General features: G+C 34.6%; 2 protein-coding genes across 8 annotated transcripts in view; both read left to right on the forward strand.

Annotated features, from left to right (window-relative positions):
* Positions 1–14840, forward strand: part of LOC128556403 (toll-like receptor Tollo) — a 49649-nt gene that overhangs the window by 18542 nt on the left and 16267 nt on the right. The window lies entirely within an intron of this gene.
* LOC123551889 (circumsporozoite protein-like) lies at positions 2086–6559 on the forward strand. Its single transcript, XM_045341154.2, has 2 exons — positions 2086–4232; positions 4415–6559. The coding sequence occupies exon 1, from the start codon at positions 3765–3767 to the stop codon at positions 4212–4214; it is 450 nt and encodes a 149-aa protein (XP_045197089.2). The 5' UTR covers positions 2086–3764; the 3' UTR covers positions 4215–4232; positions 4415–6559.

Here is a 14840-nt window from a genome sequence, read left to right on the forward strand (position 1 = left end):
CCAACAATTACAAGGTGTGCTGTTAATTGTTTCATATGATTTCTTTACTCTTTATACCTATTTACCTAATAATCTAATGAATGACGAAGGAACTGCTTAAATAAAACGCATTTTATGCATATTTGTTCATGTGACCTCTCCTTATTGAACAACATTGATGTCCGGTTTGGGAATGCATTTTTTCGAGATGTAATAAGTAATCCGTGAGAACTATTTCTGCCTAGCTTGTCGTAGATATTTTACGTATGATTTTGAAAACGTTATATACAGTCAGCTGTGGTTACTATATCAACAATAATTCACGCATTCTTGATGATGTTTTCAAATACGGACCATATAGTTGACATTCTTATGCCAGAGAGGTACAGTTATTAAATGTATACTACAATACTGCATCGCTTAGGATTGACATACATGTATCTCCATATTTGAAATTGATTTAAGTACACTGATTTACCCAAGCTTTTATTCTATTTAGATGGGTGGGGGATTTTCCCCATACACTTTTTTGAAATATATCGGACCAGGTAGGTATCTGTTACTAGATGCGTGGTTTGTCTCACAATAGCTGTATGTCATGTTGTCTGTCAGTTAAATGCGACGTTTAATAAATACCTTTTCCTTTACCTTTTTGTAATCGCCATATTTTTGCAAGAGCGTCTTTCAAGAATTCAATGAACGCTATCAATATGTTCTTTTGCAGAAATACCGCTATTATCAACTGCGAGAATATTCTACTTAATGTCAGTATCGTAACTCAGTGTGTGTTTTTTACGTTTAATAGCAATTTAAAACCCTTCTGTTACTAAGTGTATCAAAACAATAGTTATTTATCAAATTCAATGGAAATTTTAACACTTGTATTTGGTAAAATGATGAAATGTTTTATCATATGCGGTTTTGACCCACTTATTTCGAGATTTATTGCGTATTTGGTGTTCAGTCCTTTGTCAGCTGGATGCTAGATTTTCCTATTTGATCGTGTCTAACGATAGAGGTGGACGACGCCATGATAGTTCTTAAAGAGAATTCCTATAGTTTTTTTTTTCCTTTCATAGAATTTTTTTTAATTCATATATATGATAGGAAAATTTGTGCTGAAAACAATGAACAAATAAAAACAATAGGTCACCAGGCTTGTTTTTGTGAAAAATTGTTTTGAACACACCCACTGTTGCTGAAACTGCTAGCGATTTTTCAATATTTTCATAATTTTCTGCTTTTTATAAATACCAACCAAAATATACATCAAGACAGCACAATAAGGTTTTTTTTTTCTTTTTACAGATTTTATTAAAACTTATTTGATATCATAGTCATATTTGTAATACTCTATCCTTACAATAATGGGTACAAATGAAAAAAAAATTGTTTCATATTTACTTTTGTGAACTTTTTTCAGTGAAAAATACCCATAGTGAAGAATATTTTTTTTAATTTTTGAAAAAATTCTTTCATAGAATTTTTTCCTGTTTTTCTTGTGTATAGATAATTGTATCGTGAGCATAAAAATGGCTAAAAATATATGGGTCACAGGCTAAATTTTATGTTAAGACCGCTAGAATACAACACCTGTTCGGACGGAAAATGGCGCGAACCTGGTCAAATTGATTACATGTATGTCTGATAGAAGTTAAAAAAAAGTTTAAAAATTCTTAATTCTTTCTATAATTGAATACTAAATAATCTGAAAGGTGATATTGTCTTATCAGTACTAAGTCAATTATCCTAAATTATATGAATAACACTGCCTTTGTACCAAAATGCGATTTGAAAACACAACCACAAAAATAGTAAGATATCTGTCAGGCATGATACTTGTCAATACAACATAAACCAGTATCAACATTTGATTACTAATAAAACTTATCAAAAATGTTATTTCATTCAAGATTCCTCATATTTAAATCTGGCTGTAACATGTTTCATCAAATGTTGACTTCAGTTCAGTTTTCCATAGAAAGTGTCGGCTGCGCAGAAAGATGCGCATAAAAAACTATCGGAATTCCCTTTAAAGCCCACTAATACTGAGCTGCTTTAATATGTTTTTACTTTCCTGATTCGTCGGATCCTTAATAATATTCTGCTGTTGTTTGTCTTTCTGCAACGGCATGGAGAACATGGGCAAATGGTTTGTTAAAAGCTTCAAGAAGATCCCTTGAAAGTATAGAACTCATCTAATCAAAATAATAGAAGACTCGGTTAACTAAGTTTGTTCTTGAGAGATTTAGAAAGGTGAAATACCCTCACGCCCTTTAGCACCAGTTTAAGCGGAATTCTATTGTGATGATATTAAATGAACTCCATAAAACTAAAGGACCAGAGGTTTTTCATATAGATATTTACCCAATCTTTTTTGTTTTTCACATAACGTGCCTTTAGTTTCCATTTTGTGAATAAGACATTCAGCAGTCGACGGCTTAATTTTATGTATACTGTAGGCATAGGAAATAGAGATCAATATAATTGCACCTTTACTAATCCTACCAGGTGTTCTGTATTACAAAAGTGCTTCTGTTGTGACATTTAGATACAAGCAAAACTGTATAATCTGTACTATTAATTACTTACTGGTACTTCATTTCATTATTGGCTTGTAAAAGGTTAACTTTTTTACCATATGTAAGTTGACAGAATCATAGGAACCATGTTTTGAGGGGTAAATCAAACACAAAAGAATAAATCCTAAATGTTTTTGTTGTGCAAAAAAGTATGATATTGTGTCTAAAACATTTTTCATTTTCCACTCAAGTGTGTAATTGCAAGGGAAGTAAACTAATAGATATCTCTGCTTATAAGTACTAGCCTAAGGCAAGAGTTGTCATTCTTTGTGGATCACAGCTTTAAATTAAAAATTAAAACTTCTGTTATTGATATTAACAAAACTATCAGAAACTTCACATTTGTAAAATCATTTTTGGTTATTTCAAGGACTTGGAAATCAATTTCTAGACTTTATTTAATGTATTATTATCACTGAAAATTGTAGGGGTCTATCTCTATACACTGTTCTATCACATTGGAATATGGTAGGGATATAGAATGTGAGCATTGTTGCCAAAATACTGTTTTAAGCACACCAGCGTTGTTTTACAACTGACCGTTCCAAGGCGTTGCCGCACTTCGTTCTTTTCCTTTATTTTACGTTTTGAGCTTTCTGTCTATATGCTTTTCTTTGTTCATGTATTTATCATGTTCTAAACTATACATGCCTTGCTGCAGTGTTACGGTTTAAAGAGGCGTTGCAGAGTATATCACATATCGGATCTTTTGAGAAATACTTTCAGTTGCAGAGAAGGAATGATGAAAAAAGACAATGAAATGACTACCACATGCCCCTGATGCCCTTCCTGCTGCAATTAGCTGAACGTAATTGCGGAAAGCCCATATAAGCTGACTGTAGTTTGTAGCAGCACTGTAGATCTGATGGTGTTGGCTCTCAGTCTTAAAATGAAAATTTTGGTATGAGTGCATAAGTATTTAAACCATAATCAGAAGAATTATTCAATAAATCAAGAAACTAAATCATATTTCATTTTGATTGGTTCGTAAAAAAGACTGATTTCACTATAACATTGCAAATATATTTAAATACGGTATTTATTATACACTTGAGTCAGTTTCATCACATACGTCGCAGTGTAAAGATGGATAGAATTAACTGTCTTGAGTGCGGTGTAACATTTTGTAGTAGATACAACATGATGCGGCATAATAGAAACAAACATCTAAAAGGAGACGAGCACTTTAGAATTTAAACTCATATGCCTAAATTGGCAACGGAAACGCCTCAGGGAGCGTCACAGGGAGCGCCGGGAGTGCATTTAGGAGCGTCGGGAGCGCATTTGGGAGCGCCGAGAACTCCCTTACAGGGAGCTCCGCAAGGAGCGTCGGGAGCGCATTTGGGAGCGCCGAGAGCTCCCTTACACGGAGCTCCGCAAAGAGCGCCGGGAGCGCATTTGGGAGCGCCGAGAGCTCCCTTACACGGAGCTCCCCAAGGAGCGCCGGGAGCGCATTTGGGAGCGCCGAGAGCTCCCTTACACGGAGCTCCGCAAGGAGCGCCGGGAGCGCATTTGGGAGCGCCGAGAGCTCCCTTACACGGAGCTCCACAAGAAGCTCCACAAGACGTGTCACAGGGAGCGCCGGGAGGAGCTCCGCAAGGAGCGCTTAAGGGAGGATCGCAGGAAATCAAACCAACTATTCTTTTACCATGATGATTTCTGGTCCCACAGGTATATATTTTGTTTACAGTGTTTGCTGAATTTTATAAACATTTATTTATGTTCCCAAAGAGTTTACCAGTGAGAATATAACCTTAAAGTATATATTTTTTTTTTTTTGCCTTATAATTTTGCTAATACATACTAGTCTATTTACTCAAACATTTGTAATGCAGAAACTTATTCCTTTTCAGCATGTGGAAAGACAACATTTGTAAAGGCATTGCTGCAAAATCATATCTGCAGAGTTAAGCCTGGTGTACAAAGAATAGTGTGGCTGTACAAAAAATTGCAACCAATGTATGGGGAAATACAAAGCAGAGTTTACCCGGATGTGAAATTCTACCAAGGCATTCCATCCGACATAAACGAAGACGAATATTTTGACACAAAGTTAAATAACTTGCTAATTCTGAACGATATGATGTCAGAGGCTGGAAAGGACAAAAGAATTACAGATTATACGATCTTTGTCGGTGATTTCCATCAATCAAAACCTATACGCCAGCAAGGATCCGACAAAGAGACGAAACTGTCATTATCTGGTAATGTTCAATAATCCAGTCGACAAACAATCTATGATCACATTAGCGAGACAGATGTACCCTGGTAAAACTGAATACTTTTTTAAAAAGTTTGAGAAAGCAATTAAACAGGCCTATGGCTTTCTATTGGTGGATTTAAAACCATTTACACCGGAACATGCCAGACTGAAATATGATTTAATGTGGATAGACCGAAAATCTACGAACAACGAAAACCTGACAGAACTGACCAATCAGATGACAGAACCAGGCCAAAATTGTATAAAAGGCGAGCAACAATCAGATTTAAATCATTTGTCAGTCGGAATTCAAACTGTAGACATCGCAGGAAATAATAGTGAAATTATGGCTGAAAGTACGAATGCTTGCGACGATTGTGGACTTTTGTTTGACTCTTCGCACAATGTACAGAGACATGTAAAACGAGGGTGGTGTGCAGAAAATAACGATACTACGCAACCAAAGAGAAGAAAAATAGACGACAGCAGTGATGATTAAATGGGAGATAACGTTGAAGAAAATCAGGTTTATCTATCCCTCTGGAAAAAAGCTATAGACTGTAACGACGATAAATACGACAAATTGTTTAATCAGTTTATACAGGACGGAGAAGACAAGGAGTCTGCACAGGAAATGACAGAAGATCGTATCCAGCCGTATAATGAACTCACATTCTTCACAAAATACGAGTATTTGTTTGATTCGTATATTCTGCCATTTCAAAACAGTACACTGCATCAGAAGGTTTTACAAGACGTACATTCATTGAAGAATGTAAGCATTCAATCGGCAGTTAAGCATGTACAGCGAAAGTACAAGCCTGACTTTAAGGAGCTGTTTGAGACAGAATTGTCTGACGAGGAAAGTGATGAAGAAAGCGAGGAGGACGAGTCTGATACTGAATAAAATACTCAATGTATAAACAATTATTTCATTTACGTTGTGGATTTTGGACAGTGCAGACATGGCTCAATGGTAAAACTATTTAAAAAGGATTTATTTTGATCCGTCGCATCCTGCGAGTTTCAGCGGACCGCAAATATTGTACAAAACAGTAAAAGGAGAAGGCAAATTTAACATTGGTATGCACAGGATAAGAAAGTTTCTTCATGACCAAGAATCATACAGTTTACATTAACCAGTGAGAAGACGGTTTCAAAGAAACCATGTGGTCAGTGCAGGAAAAGACGACCTTTGGAAGAGAATTTAGTATAGTTTAAAACGGAATTCCACAAAATGATATTTGATTAACATTGGGAGGGAAGGAGGGTATACTTAAAACCAATATTTACAGTTCCCTACAGAACTAAATAATACATAACATAAATTTAATAATAAACTAGTTTGTAGTTACATGTAAGTGTTAAATTGAACAAAATGATGACATTTGTACATGAGTTGTATAACTGTCGATGGTAACACTTGGAACGGTTGACTACGTTCCTGGCTGATTTTCAAAACACTGAATCAGTTTTCAGTGCCGTTGGCTAAGCTACCTGGTGACATGCCTGTTATTTAGTATGTGTCTCCTAAAGGGTTTCAATAATGAACAGTTAAAAATGTTAAATCGGTGTACCTAATATATCCCTCTACCTCGATAACGTTCCGCAAGAACGATTCTGAAAATTCCCTCCCAACCCGATTTCATCATTTACATAGAGTATAGAAGGAAAAAAGGTCATCAAGTTCGTCTGAAGAGATGAGGTTAACTTCACCAGGTGTTCTCTGTGGGATTTTACTCAATTAGGTCGGAGTTATAGTCAGTGAAAAATACACATAAAGGTTTTAAAAGTTTGTGCTGCAAACATCTTAAAAATATGTTTTAACCTCGAGTCAAAACACCATATACAGTGACAGGACTGGCGTGTGTGTAAGTGTGTGGGGGGTGGAGGGGGGGGGGGGGGGGGGGGGGAGTTGGGAGGCGGGTACACCTGTGTCTACGTGTAGTTATAAATGAGAAAGATGACGTTCATCCAAAGGTTAGATGTTTAAGGAAACCTGGTAGTTTAGAAAGACTAACTCAGAAGTACAAAATGTTTTGTTACACTGGTATTCTACAAATATGTTTTTTTTCTCTTCTTAGAAAACCTTAATAATTTGTGCTGACTATACATGCACGAATACCTCTCTTTTCTTATTTCATTCATAGTACCACATCTTTATCCACAAAGTACTGAATATTAAAGGTGTCCATGAGTAGTTTATTAATTTAGAAATATACTCAGCAAAAGTTCTAACTCCATACTACCGGTAACTTGCGTAAAATTGCAAGTTCATTGAAGTGTGAACAATTTGAAATGTGCATCCCCCAAAATTAGCATCTCATGTTATCAGCTGCTTGGAAAACGTTTCCGTGAGTGACTTTAACATAAATGAGAACGATCATTTCCGGAGAGGGTAAATAATGATTTGTGCGGGCGTGTCACTGAACACTAAGACCAGAGCTGTGGTGATGAATAGTAATTTAAACGCAGTCTGGTATCAAAACGAATTCTGACGCCAGTCGCCATTCCCCATATTTAGCAAAACAGGGACATGCAAATGAGATGCAAGAAAGCGATACCTGTTATACAACTGCTGTTACACGTAATATGCTGCCGAGACACAACATTCGTGTGTTACGGTACCGTGGTGTTCAAAAGTCTCCAGACTTAAACACCATTGAACACCTGTGGGATGAACTTGGGCGAAGAGTCAGGAGTCTGAGACCTGTCTGCGTGAGCTACTAAATGCTGTTGAATTACTATTATTAAGGATTTGATCTAAATAATGTCCAAATTTTGTTGAAATATATGAAAAGGTTAGCAAGATATATCCATAATTGTAGGTGTGGAGTTAGAACTTTTGCTGAGTATATGATCTATCTACCCACCATCAACTTCTTGATAATCCACCCCTTCCTCATTTCTACATAACATGTAAAAGCAGCAATCCCTTAATGGCAGGTTTCTTTCGGGAAAGTCAATTCTTTTTTCTTATTTTCATTTTTGCATCATTTTTCAAAATTTTGTTTGTAGATTCTATTCCAAACTTAATCTGTTTTTTGTTGTTGTTTTTTTTTTACGGAAAGAAAACTAGATAAGTGTAAAAATAAGTGTGAAACGTCCCCTAGGACTATATTTGTTTTGTCGAAAGATAACACGTAAAGATTCCCGTAAATCTCCAAAAATAGAGATTGTTTGACAATGGCGACCAGAAATAAACAACAGCGAATTTTCATAGAGAAAATGAAATTCAGTCGCACGGGAAACCCAGACGATTGTTGCAAAAATCCTTGAAATTCCGTAGGGTGACTTTTTTTATTCACAAAAACAAAATGTTTTATGTTCTTTGATCCCGTTCCATTTCTTCATATCTTCATAACTACGGAGACTTTCTATCCATTCCGTATCGCCTACGGGGAGAACTTGTGAACACTGCGTATATCTCATATCATGGATTTGTACATTAGTGTGAAGTCCTACACGATATTTTGAGATCTTAATTTCCTTATAGCTATCCTTTTTATTTATAATATTTCTAAGAGCCCTTTAAACCCTTTTTGAAAGTATTTTTCTCGTGTAAAAGAAGCCTTAAGGTATTAATAAGTGTCTACAGTTTCTATAAGTTGTCACTATGTGAGGGTTTCCCTGTTCTAAAACGCATACAATTATATTTGTTGGGGTTAATTATACTTGCCGCCGCTTACACCAACCGTTAGTGATTAACGTAGATTGGAGTTTGATATGAGTAAAAAATGATACCTTTACGTCTACCATAGGCATACAAAGATCTTTGACCTCTTCGACGAGGTCTTTGACGAACACAGAGAATAAAACGGTTGAGAGGTTACATCCTTGTTGTACCCTGATGGCACATTCGAACATGTCTATGAGCTTGTAGACCCTCTTTGTGCTTAATACAGGAAATATAACTCATGTTACTGTATTATTACTTTATCATTTTACTTGTATATTTTCGGATGCATACCAAATTAAAGCACATGAACATAAACTACGTCAACGAGATGCTCCGGTGCTGTTTATCCCTTTAAAAAAGACCAGTATTACAATTATGTAATCACCAACCAGAAAGAGGAAACTGACGATATGTTGCTTGCTTGCATGCGTCCATGCAGTACAATTATTGGAGAGATGTTGTTTTAACAGTTACATTCCATAAAACCAGATGTTCTCATAACACATTTTTATCCGACAATTAACAAAAATGGGTAGGTGGAATTTATATATACTGTGTATATATGTAACGTTAATTTTCTTCAAATTTTCCCGGTTACATATTGCGGCATCTGATAATGTTCCCATAATTCAAAGTGCGTTTCCTCCTGTGTGGCATACAACTTACTACGAACGAATACTTGGAAGAGCTGTATGTTTTTCTGAGTCGACACTACCATCCGATCCTTACAACTTCAAAACAAATTACATAGGAGCAAGGACATGGGATGAACTCCACCCTGAGACCATTCTTATTTTCATCGGATGTATGCATGGATTTGAAACGAAATCACTAGTAAGTGATTTAAACAATGGCTACATAGCAAAGTTCAGACTGCTCATGCATTTTCGTTACAAAGGTTGCAGACTGAGGTCACTTTCTAGCTACGTTTCCAAAGGACTTTCACGACTCCGTATAGTGCTACTTAAGAATGACAAACTTCATTTTGCGAGTGCAAACGTTTTTAAAGACCTTGTTAGTTTGATATGGTTGAGTATGGGTAACAATGAGCTGAATGATATCACCACAGAACATTTCTGCTATAACTTTAAACCAGAAATTTTGCAGTTAAGATCAAATAAACTGGATGGTATCAGAGAAACACACAATGTAAGTAATGGAACATGTGCTAATCTGACCTTAAATTCTCTTGTTTTGGACAATAATGCCATTGTTGAACGCAAAATAAACTGTCGATCATTTCGTGTCAATGGGGTTCTTTCACTATCCAACTGCAGCTTAAAGAAAATAAGCAAAGAATCATTTGAAGGACTTGAAAATCTATTGGATATTGATTTAAGTGATAATGAAATAACAGATTTGGATGAAAACTCTTTTGATGACATTAGAAATCAATTACAGAAAATATCTTTTTCAAATAATCGCCTAAACTATCTTCATTCAGACTATTTTAGAGCTTTGAGTATATCGTACCTTATGCTGGATCACAATGGTATTGAATTCATAAATGGATCATTATATTATATACACAATCTAAAGGTGCTGGATATTTCTTCAAATAAACTTAAATGTTAATTCAGGATTGTTTCAGAATATGACTAAATTAAAAGTTCTAAACATCAGTGACAATTATGTCCAAAATGTTGAAGGAAACGAGTTTTACCTGACAAATGGAATTGAGAAATTGGATTTCTCTAGAAATTTACTATTTGTATTTAAGCAAAAACAGTTCAGAAAATGTAAGTGGCTTAGAGCTGCATTCAGATAACTTTATATACCTTCACATAGCTGATAACAAACACACAGAACTACCGACGGTTTAACGAGTCCATTAGAACGTGTTATAGTTATTTTAACCTGCAAACATTGAATGCGAGTAGAAACAAAATTAAGTCGTTTCAAGCGAGGTGTTTTTATTCGCTCAGGAACTTATCATTGAGTTTCAACAGCATAGAAAACGTCCCAATGTTAAGCCATCTGCCAAAGCTAACCCAAATGTATTTGAGGGGTAACAGAATTGTCTAGCTAGCACCTGAAAATGTTCTTTGTTCAGAAGAAAGCTCCTCGCAAAAATTTGATATTGGGAACAATAAGATTGAAACCATACCCACTGGAATTTTTGAAAAGTGTACAAATCTTGAAATCTTACTTCTTGACAGTAACCACTTAAGTACTATGGATGTACAGTTTCCAGTATCACTAAAGGTAATACACCTTTCTCGCAACAAATTTAGTTGTGAATGTGCTTTGGCGCCTTTCGTAGACTAAGTTAAGTTACTAAAATCAGATAACATTACATGTTCTATAAATGGAAATGACGTTGACAATAAATCAGCTGGTATTAAACCCTGTGTAAGCAATACACTTTCGCATGTTCTTATTGAAAGTCTGGTTCCTCCTGCAAGTTTTTACTGCTAGCTGGAATAAAATCTGTGCTGATATTTCGGTATCGATATGAAATTGAAGTAATCGTCTTCTACAAATGGAACATACGTTTTCGTTGTTGCTGCAGAAAACGAAAGTCTGATCCTGTGAATTATAAGTACGATGTTTTCGTTAATTTGCGGAGGAGGATGTTAACTATGTAAGAAACACGCTTGTCCCACTTCTTGAACCTAAGTTTAAGTTGTGTATTTACTACCGGGATTTTCCAGTAGGCGAAGACATTGCAGAAGCCATTTTGGATGTTATAGAATCCAGTGCTGTCACTCTCGTAGTTCTGTCTCAATCTTTTATCCAGAGTCGGTGGGGGACATTTGAATTCAGAAATGCACATCATCATAGTATGCGGAGTCACGATTTAAGCTCTTAATTATTGTCCTTGAAAATTCAGTTTTGGAGATGAAATTAGACCTGACACTACGAAGTATCTTGTATTCCAAGGCCTATCTCAAGAAAGATGACAAACTATACTGAACAGCAAAAGAAACTATCCAGACGTATAACTGGTATATTTTGAAATAAGAAAAATAATTTTTCAAATTTGAATCGTTTCTTTATACCAAAATTACACTTGAAGATCTTCGCGTTATAATTTTTTAAAAATCAATCAACCATGAAGTCAATAGTCCAACAATAGCCGTTTGAAAGGCTATATCTTCTGCGCGTCATTTGCATTGTAACTTCCCAATGCGGCGCTCGCGTTAAATTTGATTCAGTCGTGCGGTGCAACCAACAACAATTTTTAAACTTTATGCTGTTTTTTGATGTAGCCAATTATCAATATTTCCAAAGCAAATAAAATTTCACAAAGAAAATTGTTAATTACAGGCGCACGTGAATTTCGTGCAAAACGGCTATTGTGGGACTACTGATTTCACGGTTGATTTATTTTTTAAAATTTTACACGCGGGGTTCTTCAACTGTAATGTGATATGAAAAACACAAGCGATGTATGAATTTAAGTTTTTAATTAAAAAAATACAACAGTTATAAAATTGGATAGTTTCTTTTGCTGTTCAGTATATTTGAACAGAAACTTTTGCATGCTATGCCAGACGATTCCTTTGAAGATCAATCCCGTGTAAATTTCGAAGACGAACAATTGATAAATTAACCAAAAGCCCCACTGCGGAGTTTAAACCGGTTAATGTTAAACACCAGTATTAATTATCTCATGCTTTACCACCGCCGTGCCCGAATGATACAAACAGTGTTAATCGAAGTAATCCCCTTGGACACTAGCAACAAATGGCACAATATGCAAATAACCTGATAACCTGCTTGTTCTAATCACTGCTAGCTTTCAGTAAATATGAAGGTGGACATAGATGTAAATAAATGATGTAAGCGACCGTAAAAGCACTTCATGTATGATGCACAGTTTCACGGCTACATCTCCCGTAGACAGATTTCTCCATAAAATTGCATTATTCTTAAAGTTTTGGCCGTAATAGAACAGTAAACAAATCAAAAGTAGTGGACCCGTCTTAATAGTATTGGGCAATATGCATTAACTTGAACAGTCTTAAAGTTAACATTGTTTCGTATTGCGTTGCAACTTTTAATGCACTTTTACTGTGTCGATTTTTTTTAAGTTTGTATAAAGTATGACTTACCCTCACCTCAAATAGAGACAAAGTTAAAGTAATAACAAGAGTATAAAACGTTCGCAGATAATATATTTTACAAATAAGTTTGATAAAAGAAACATCATACTATTGGTAAACAAATATAAAACACAAAATAAAACTGTCTATAACATTTTTTTCCTAGAGAGCCTTTACTAAAAGGATTTAATCGTAGAGAAAATTAGCTCTGACAATAAAAAATTATGGACTTTTTTAAAATTTTGCTCTCCATATGAAAAAATAATCATAGAGCTGAAGTAAAACGTACATATATAAATACGGATATAAACATAAAAAGAGTAAAGTCGAAATAAAAATATCTTTTACCGCATGTAATTCAGTATTTTGAAACATATAACCCTCCACCCTTCTGTATCATAGGTAAAATTCACTTAAAACAGCGAGAAAAGATCTATCAAATGAAAAAAAATCCACATTTGTACAATAATAACAATAAATCAATAATTAGTCTTGAAAAGCAGTTTAATTTACTAAAAAAGAAATATAAAGAAAAAAGTTTGGTCTTAGTGCGGCTTGAACCTACACCCTCCTGAGAAATTATAGGTTGAAGATCAGTAATTCAAATCCTTCTTTGTTTCATATAAAAAAAACGATAACTTCAGGTCGTCTTCACGTATCTATATAGACTATCACTTTTTCCTATACCTATCTTTCATGAAAGATTTATCATATATTAACGAAAAAATGAAATGAAAATAGGGGGTTAACTAGTTCCTAGTAAAATGCGTGTCAGTTGTGGTCTGCTACTTAAAAATGGCACGTCTTTTCTACACTATTTCTTAAATATAATAACAAACACAAAGTGCAATACCAGACGGGCGGTTAATTTATGAAGTGCAGCCGGGATACGTTCATAATTACATGTAACATAAAATATGAAGTTTATGCCAAACAACTGCATACTGAGTAAAAATAAGTTTGGTACTGCAAAAAGGTACCGTATATCCACGAAAGTTAAAGTTTTCCTCTTTTGTTTCTCACTTTTTTTTACTGTCCAGTACGATTTTACAAATAGATGGTTAAATGCCAAAATGAAAAAGAAAAATCTAAATCATATGCGAACCGACTCGCCCAGGAAAAAACAGAGCTTAAAACATTTGGGTTACAAAGTGAAATTTCTCTGAAAACCTGTGCCCATTTGTCAAATGTCAGATCGCTGAACGTAGGGCCTCATTCCTTGCGGATATATGGTGGTAAAACAGAAAACATATATATTATGAAAGTAACTTTCAATAGTAACATCGTGTTTTTAGAACTATACACCTAATACTGACGAGAGAACAAGATACACCATGAAAAATACGCTGCATTATTAATCAACTTTCTACAGAGAAAAACGTTTGTACATTTATATTTAAGCTGTCAAATAATCTAAACGTAATATCATAACATACTGATCTTGTAACTCTAACCTTAAAAAGACTAAACCCACATGATTTTGGCTAAACAATCTAATATTTTCTCTCAAAAATCCTAAAGGTAAGTACTCAAAAAGTGACTAGCGATTCAACCTTTTTCCTTTTTTTTATGTAAGAGTTTTGCAAAATTATCTTACAAACAAAAATAGTTTGCAGCAGGTACACTGCCGCAGCACTTTTGAAGTAAATACATTCTTCTTGCATTTCTACTAACTTTTATTTTCATTCACTTTATCATTTTCATGGTCATATACATATATATACACATTCTATGCCAAACTTAGTGGAAAAAACGTGTTGATTTTTGTCAAGAAGAAAAACCTAAATAATAAAAATAAGCAACAACGAATTCTGCCCTGAATTAATTTTTTTTCCTCCGTAAAATACATCATTATCAATTTCATATATATATATATATTTTTTTTTTTTTTTTTTTTTTTTTTTTTTTTTTTATCTATCTTAAGGAAAATGTATCTTGTACGAAATCGTCAAGACATTCTCTGGCTCGAGAGTAACTAAGGGGGTTTGTTTATGTAAATAAGTTTGCATTTATATTTTGACCTAAAGCACGGTTTAAACAAAAATACATCATCTGTAACAGATAAACCGGTGACTTCAAAATACCGTTTCAACATGTTGTTCGGGCAAGCTACAGAGCTACCCTTTGAAATGACAATTTTATCTCCGTGACGATATTGGTCAGTCTTGCTTTGTCTAATATAAACAGAAATATAATTATCATGAACTGAATATCATTACAGTGTAACCTGCTTAATTCATCAAACCGTAAGAAACCTGAATAAGCGAGTAATATCATTGCCAAATCTCTAATGTATAGAACATCTGTACAAACTGTATATTTATCACACAATGTAAATAAAATGTCTG

Source organism: Mercenaria mercenaria, chromosome 4, assembly GCF_021730395.1.
Source record: "Mercenaria mercenaria strain notata chromosome 4, MADL_Memer_1, whole genome shotgun sequence".
Classification (NCBI taxonomy): domain Eukaryota; kingdom Metazoa; phylum Mollusca; class Bivalvia; order Venerida; family Veneridae; genus Mercenaria; species Mercenaria mercenaria.